The following is an 8,158-nucleotide window of genomic DNA, read 5'->3' on the forward strand; positions in this document are numbered from 1 at the left end:
ATATATATATATATATATATATTATATAAATGTACAAAGAAATGCAAAGGATATAATTGATTTGAAGGAGAACAAAAAGAAAGTAAAGAAGCAGTAGCAGCAGAGGGTGAGGGTGAGGGTGAGGGTGATGATTGATGCACCTTCTGCTTGTTCCCAACAAATGTTTAATTTAGGGTTTATGTCAGTCAGTTTCATGATGTGTATTTCCTAAACTAGTAAACCAGACATCTTGTATCAGTTTCATCATACATGCTTCAAACTCTCCCAGACCCCACCAATATTATTCATTCAATTCATTCTCATCTCTCTCTTAGTTTGTAGGGTTAAGATTTAAGGGTTAGGGTTAGGGTTAGGGTTAGGGTTAGAGAGGTCCCCACAACAGGTGAAATCAAAGGGTATGAAAGGGGAAGGGTTTTGGGGAGTAGAGAAGATGGTGGCAAATGGTGTAATTGAAGACAAGTATGGGATAAAGCAAGGTTTCTATTGGTTAGATGTCACCACTCACCACCATTCCTTTCCCTTTCCCTTCATCCAAAACTATTGGAATATGGAAACAAAGCACACAAACATCACATCCATTTGTTTATTACACCCACAACATTTGATGCTATTATTCTTCTATTTTCAGTCAAAACATGTTGTTCTCTTTTTTGAGGTAATTAAATTTAATGTCTTTATRCATTTCATGGTTTTTAATCTCTATCTTTGAGTTAGATTCATTTGGTTTTAAATTAGATGCAAAAGTAGGCATCATATCATTGAAAGGTTCGTCTAAAATAACTCTTAATAGTTCTATTAAAAGACATTTTCTGTATCGTTAAGAGGTGAATCTTGTTTGCCAAAAAAAAAGTCTGTCAATTAATGGTTCTAAAACCCTCTGAATGATTTTGTATAATGAGTCTCCCTTAATCATTCAGTGCCCTAATTTCATTGTAAACAATTATTTTTCATTTTGCATTATATTATGAAAGCATCTTAATCATTTTGTACCAAACAATTCAAAAATATATGTTATATTTTGTTTACAAAGACATGACACGTGTGGTAAAACCATACTTTTTTTACATGGTGGCATATAATTAAAGAARAATATTGTTATAAGAAAAACATTAAGAGGGTGTTTGGGATTGCTTATAAAAAACAACTTATTGACTTATTCCGGTATGACATCGGTAATAAGCATTTTTTAGTGTTTAGATAAACAGCTTATACTAGTGTCAAATCGGTAATAAGAAGTTTTTAAAGAAGTTAAATCATTCTAACTTATAATAAATTGATAAGAACTTTTGTAAAAAAAATATATAAATTGTTTCAAATAAGCAATCTCAAACACCTCSTAAAATAATAAAGAAAACACATATCATCATTGAGTCATGTCATACGAGAACACGAATTATAATTGAATCATGTGTGATTTCACATTAATATTAATATGAAATCACACATTGACATGTGGTTCACGAAGAAGGGATCTTTAAAATCTTTCGTATAAAATCATAAAACAATATAAATACATATATTTATGATTGATSACATAACGTTAATAGGAATATATGAGTAACCCTTTAACATAAAAGCACCAGTGGTCTAGTGGTAGAATAGTACCCTGCCACGGTACAGACCCGGGTTCGATTCCCGGCTGGTGCATTCATTTTTAAAATAAACTTTTCAGTAAATTACATTTTTCATCCCTGTAGTTTGTTAAAAACCGTTATTTTCATCATTGTACTTTGAAATCACCATTTTCATCCTTTTGTTGTACAAATTATTGTTGTTTTCRTCTTTATTATTTATAAATTATTGTTGTTTTTTTTTAAATATAATATTTATATACGGTAAATACAACCAAAGTTCAAAATGGTTTGAGGTGGTGACGTCGAGGTCAAACCTCAAAGCCTTACACATCACAATGAGGACGCGACGTTTTTTAAGACGTGAAGTTGGCAAATTTGTATGTCACATATTGAAATATATGTACATACGTTTTCTGTTATACCATTTAATCAGATAATAATATTAAAAAATTAAATTTACATTCATATTAAAAGAAAAAAAAATCATATAGATTATCATTATAGAAATAGTCTATCTTTGATTAAATATTCAAAATAGTACTTAAGAAGATAATTTACWACTTTGTTTTGATCGTGAGTCTGTGACGTTTATGAATTTATGAAACTGTGAGTGATATGATTAGATAAATCTATAAAARTGTAAAATCTAAAGCYAAAAAATATTTCTTTTTAGTCRCACCTTATAGGAACTCTATGTGCCTTTYCGCAACAAATACACGTCTTGTGTCATATCGCGTTATGATGCGCCTTTTCAAACATTATGCAACAAATAAACCTACATACCTTCCTCATCTTTAATTAGTTTTAATCAATAAAAAATTAAAAAATAATTAAATTTCTTTCACGAGTCAACAAGTATTTTTAAATAAATGTAATGTTATATGAACTTAGTTTAAATTTTATTGTCATTATTAAAAGTTATTATAATTTAAAATTTTAGTGTTATTTTAACTTACTGTAATTTTTTAATTATTTTAGTTTAATTAAGTAATATTTAATTATTATAAAGTTTTGTTATTATAGTTTTTTATTATATAAACCATGGATCAATCCATGATAGACGTGAAAGGTTTATAAAATATGCAGGAAAGAGAAAACAGATGTAACGGAGAGAAAATGATGTGGCAAAAACCATGTAGCTCTTAAGAAGTTAAATGAATGTCGATGTTGTGATCCGCACAATCAGTTTCACCAATCTTTAGATAGATTGCAGGCTGATTATGAAAYACTTACCYGRTAAGCAYWTACCGRTAAATTTCAACACTATCATTTACTTACCATGTAAGATTTTAATTCCTCAAAACGACATRTTATGCAATAATTTACCCGGTAAGYGYTAATCGTGGTAAAAGTCATCACCYTRGCTTACCAGGTAAGACTYTTGGTCCTTGCCTCATTCTTACCGAGTAAGATTCTWGRTYTTACAATATTTCATCCGGTAAGGTAATATGACTTGGTAAGTACTTAACTRGGTAAACATTTGGTAAACAGCCCCTTAATTAGTTGATGATGACTGAGGGCTCGTTTACCACCATCAATCAGATTGAYCTTTAGCTAAACTAGCTGATGTTAACCGAATTGACACGGTCAACAACAGATAAACAGGCCCGTACAAACACGAACAAAATCGAGAAACTATACCATTGAGACGGAAAAATAAAGAATTGCGAGTACAAAATATGGAGAACATGAAAGAGAGAACGATAACGAAAAACACAAGAAACAGTATACAAACAACGATTTTTTATCCAGTACACGAAACTCTATTTCATCAAGATTTCTTTACATAAAGAACCACAGATCATAAGAGCATCATYGGTAGGTTTTGAAACATGGCTCAACCGATCATCGAGTTACCTAGTGAGATAGTATATGACTAGGAAACCCACCACAAACGAGGCCACAAGCGTAAACATCCTCCGGCTTGATTTTGTCTCGAATACCTGATGATCAACACATTTATAGTAACTGCTACTTAGTACCCGAAAATAAGTCACTAAATAACATGATAGACTGTTTTATAGGACTTAAGTTTATAGGACCAAACAATTTCRCGTCTTATATAAAGGTGTTACAGTAAGATGATAGTACAYTTTTKAAATAAAAYGTCCTATAAGTGTTTTATATGATATTATTTGAAAATGTGTCCTAAAAAAAGGTGGTAAGATACATTGTTCAAAAGTGTCTGTAAAAAAACTTTGTTAGAATGTCCATATATGTTCTAACATCCTATTATAAYATTTTTATATCAGTCGCATAATTGTTTTGTCCTATAAACATAAGTCATATAAAAGAGGCTATTAGGGCATTGAGGGTCTGTTTCTTAGCACCTTAATGAGCTTAATGAGACTCGTAGTTTATTCAGTCAGCTATACATGACTATTTGGTAGCTATACATGACTATTTGGTAGTGATGTATAAAATGGCTTATTTAGTAAGCTTCTAGAGGGAGCTTTACGCAAAAAGTCAAGTTTTTCCAAAATATGCTCCTTCCAATTAAAAAACAYGTTTCATCCATCTATGRAAAAACTCTCCCAAACCAAATCATTCTATACGGACAAATTAATCCACACAGATAACTTTATCTATACATGACTTAATGAAAAATCAACCAAACAACCCCTTAGACATCTTTGGCCATAACGCAGTTTATTAGGATATTTAGACATATTTGGCATCCTATAAAGTCGATTTTGTTTTCGCCAATAGACGGGGAAAGAAACTAAAGGAGAAAATCATGACAGTTCAATGATGCATACCATCTTGAATTTATCCATCGTCCCGGAGAGGATACCTCTTGATGAATCCATATYGTTGCCCTAAACGAGGATAACAAATACTTCGATAAATTGACCGATAAAAATACAGATTAAAAGAGTTTACAATTGCAGCATTGTACATACCATTCTATCCAGCATGCGGTTATGACCCTCCACTTCTTCATGGATATCTCCCGTCAACTGTGGACATGATCAACATTAATCTTACTTAGAAAAGATCTTGAATTTGTGGCAAACCATGTTTATGGTATAATCACTAAGAAGCAGTGATACGATGTGGTAAGTAAAATTAAACAATTATACTTCAATTGAACGATTTTCTTGACAGGATCAAAATTGAAGAATAAGCATATGATAACTGAATGCAACAATCAATTGTTTGAACAAACTAGCTGACAGAGACGGACCTAGAAAATTTTCAAGCRGTGGCACCATTTGACTATAAAAAACAAATATAGGGATATTTTTCACAAAATCATAATTGGTTTGTTCGTTAGTTCATTGCTTTTCATATGGGAGGTCATGTGTTCRAGTTTTTTTATTGCAATTTTTTTCTGAAATTAAAAGTTATAAACTAAGAAAATGACACTAATRGGATTCGAACTCGATTACTCGGGTCAGGAGTGAAAGATAAAGTCTTGCAAACCAACTCTACCAACGGAAACTTGTGTCCTCATTGTAGTTTCAAAATATATACGGTGRCACACAACAAATTGATATGGTTGCACTTTTCGAGACACTATAATTTTTGACACTACAACGAACGAAGCGGTAGCCCATGCCACCACATGCACCACCWGGGTCCGTCCTTGCTAGCTGATGACTAGCCATCAGAAGGTGAAATGCTTCCATACAAACAAAAGATGTAGGTCGTACAGATCAGGGATTAGTATTTTCTTGATRGTGTCAATCTCGGGATGCATTTCTATCCAGTTTCATATTAACTATTCTTCTGATGTAGAATGGAATGAGTATGATGTTAAGAAAAATACTTTTTGCAAGACTATATATAGAGGATAGAGAACCCTAATTCCGCTCTCAATCGAAGTAATGACTATGCATGAGACTATTATTGCTTTTTCTTTATGAAGTTATTGTTTCCATAAGATCCAGGGTATAGTTGCTAGAGCTCTTTCCTTACATTGAATCCTAAAAAGGGGCAAGACATCTTACTATTATTTTTCTATGCATGCCCAACCAATTCCGTAAGAACTTACCCTTTTCAGCATAAGAACTCTGTCTTGCAGCCCATCCATTGCTCTTTCATTCTCATGTTCATCTATCTCATGGGAGGAGTAAGAAGAAGAGGCCCTAATACCACCATCTTCAATTTCATCAAAGAGAGCAGATCTGTTTCCACGGAAGTCCCTGCATTGAAAGGATGCTAGTAAACAAGCTACGATGAAATTRATATCCAGGTTAAGACCAAAACTTCACTAAATTGAACCATACAAGATCAAATTGATGCAAGTAGTAAAAATGTACACATAAAATGAACTCCGATCACAGTTAATAGAACATCATTGAGACTATAACCACGCCTTAGGCAAACAAACAAAAAAATGGGTGAACACTCAAACCTCCTCTTCCAAAGAGGGCCACCCACCTATGTATATTTTTTGATTTGAGATAGCGACCAAGAAAGGAGGTTTGCAGACAGCTTAATACAATGTAATGCTAGCAAATAATATTGCACATTGCAGACAACAAATTATGTAATGTGGTGCTGATAACAAAATGCAATGTGTCAAATTTACATGAATAATGCAAATGGTTATTGGCACATGCAGGTGGGGATCATTGTTCTGCTAACCCGCTGGAAGCAACAAGAAATRCCTTCAAACATTATATGACAAGGAGTCGAAAACCGTAAAAAGATTCCTACATCTCTGCTTTATGATGAGAAGTTCCAACTAGTATTGACCCTTTTAGAATAAGGGTAACAAAGCAATGCTGTTTCTACATGTTCTATATCATATTTGATATTTCACCAAACAGGGAGACTCTTGCAATGTGGCTCTTATGCACGTCCAACTCAGAAATGTGTCTTTTCTTTCTTGTTCCTGATGCCTAAAGAGATTTCACTTATCATTGTTATCAAATTCATGTGTCCTGGAACAGTCTGTCAATCACATCAACTTCAGATACTGCACCGGTATCAAGCCTTTGTCTTCTTATCCAAAATCCGAATGATAAGTTCTGGAATCTAATTATGCTTAGTTTTCCCTTGTTTTTTTCATATTCGCGAAGAAGGCTAGATATATTGACAGTCCTGACTTGTTTGATATGAGTCAGATTCAGCATGGTAGCATTCACATCTAGACAAATCAATGTGGCACAATTCACCTTTTAAATGTTTGAAAATTGCAATCAGCTAAGGCTTGGAACACATGCATAAGACCCATCTTGTCTGAATCATCAATTGAGAAATAGAATTTAAGTGAGGATGATGACTGAATTTATCTTGAACATGGATAGGATAATAAAAAAAAAGGGGGGGGGGGGGGGGGGGGGGTGTACTCACCATTCCAACACCCCCCACCCCCCTTCACTCAATCTTCTCAAAACTACTCCTGGATCCATAGAACTCAAGCAGAGACCATTCTTAAGAACACCACTTAAAAGACAACTTTATACCAAACTATGCTAGTTTTCTTCACCACTTCATGGAATCCCCCCCCCCCTTTCTTTTCCTAGAGTTCCACACTAGCTTCACGTGCTAAACCACACCAAGAAGCAACAAAGAATGCCAAAAAGAGGAAGCATAAGTGAACCTAACATTWTTAAGGCCTTAACTTATTCCAAGTAACTCAGGCATACAAACACTCTACAAACATGCAATATAACMCCCAAGGATAATGTAAGCAAAGACGATTTCCATAGGAATCGAATACAATCATGTTTACTTTATGTACGCATTCACACGACTAGATCTACAAACACAATCCTACCATTCGCGTACCGATAACTTAGTGATCTAAGCAGCAAATCATACAAACATATGGAAATTAACATTGAATCAAGAAACAGATAACAAATCAGAAGAACAACCTTCGAGTATTCATAGCTAACGATACCAAATCGGTGGACGCAACCGTCAGTGTTTATGATTCTGCAAAAAATCACACAATCTCGATTACCTTTGTTAGGGTTTAATCATAAACAATCACAAACGAAACTCAAAAKTATCATCATAAATCGAACAACAAAAAGGAAAACACAGATCTCCGGTAACATTGATCGGAGGCGGAAGTTGAAATCAATCAAAATCAAGGAGGAGTGATCGGTTGCTTACCTGTTGGGGAAAACTGGAAGAGAACCACCATCCACCGTTATGAAAAAAACAATATAAATAATATTTTGGGCCTTAAATTATTCGTTTTCATATTTTATATTTTATATCTATTTTCTTTATTATGTTTGTGAAACATATGGTATGGCACTAATTTGTTATTTTCATGCGTTTTAAATTTCTATCAGATTAAATAAATCAATATATATATATATATATATTATACCAGTTAAGTTTGTATTAATTAAATTGATATCAATTATAATTGGTTGGTAGTATTGTATCAAATATACAAACTTGATTGGTACATGGTATTGTAAATTGTTTACCGAAGTACTATTTCGTTTGAACATTTGAATATTTGTAAGTTTTTTCTATTGCAATTAAAAACTCTTAAATAGAATCAGTATGATGTTAATATATTGATAGACAAATCTGATTTAACAAATACAATTTTATTTATTTATTGAGACAAAAAAAATGGATGGGAATCCAACGTACACGAGAAGTTA

The 8,158-nt window shown here is 33.0% G+C and overlaps 1 protein-coding gene and 1 non-coding gene across 2 annotated transcripts; one reads left to right on the forward strand and one right to left on the reverse strand.

Moving 5' to 3' along the window:
* The first annotated feature begins 1,576 nt into the window (after positions 1 to 1,576).
* TRNAG-GCC lies at positions 1,577 to 1,647 on the forward strand. The gene has a single exon. It is a non-coding gene; the product is annotated as a tRNA-Gly (tRNA).
* Positions 1,648 to 3,193: 1,546 nt separating this feature from the next.
* LOC112512632 (bet1-like SNARE 1-1) lies at positions 3,194 to 7,723 on the reverse strand. Its single transcript, XM_025118694.1, has 6 exons — positions 7,650 to 7,723; positions 7,406 to 7,466; positions 5,572 to 5,722; positions 4,478 to 4,534; positions 4,334 to 4,393; positions 3,194 to 3,517 (listed from the first exon to the last, which is right to left on the reverse strand). The coding sequence occupies exons 2-6, from the start codon at positions 7,417 to 7,419 to the stop codon at positions 3,428 to 3,430; spliced, it is 372 nt and encodes a 123-aa protein (XP_024974462.1). The 5' UTR covers positions 7,420 to 7,466; positions 7,650 to 7,723; the 3' UTR covers positions 3,194 to 3,427.
* Between the last annotated feature and the right edge of the window lie 435 nt (positions 7,724 to 8,158).

The sequence above is a fragment of the Cynara cardunculus genome, assembly GCF_001531365.2.
Source record: "Cynara cardunculus var. scolymus isolate 2C chromosome LG 5, CcrdV1, whole genome shotgun sequence".
Classification (NCBI taxonomy): Eukaryota; Viridiplantae; Streptophyta; class Magnoliopsida; order Asterales; family Asteraceae; genus Cynara; species Cynara cardunculus.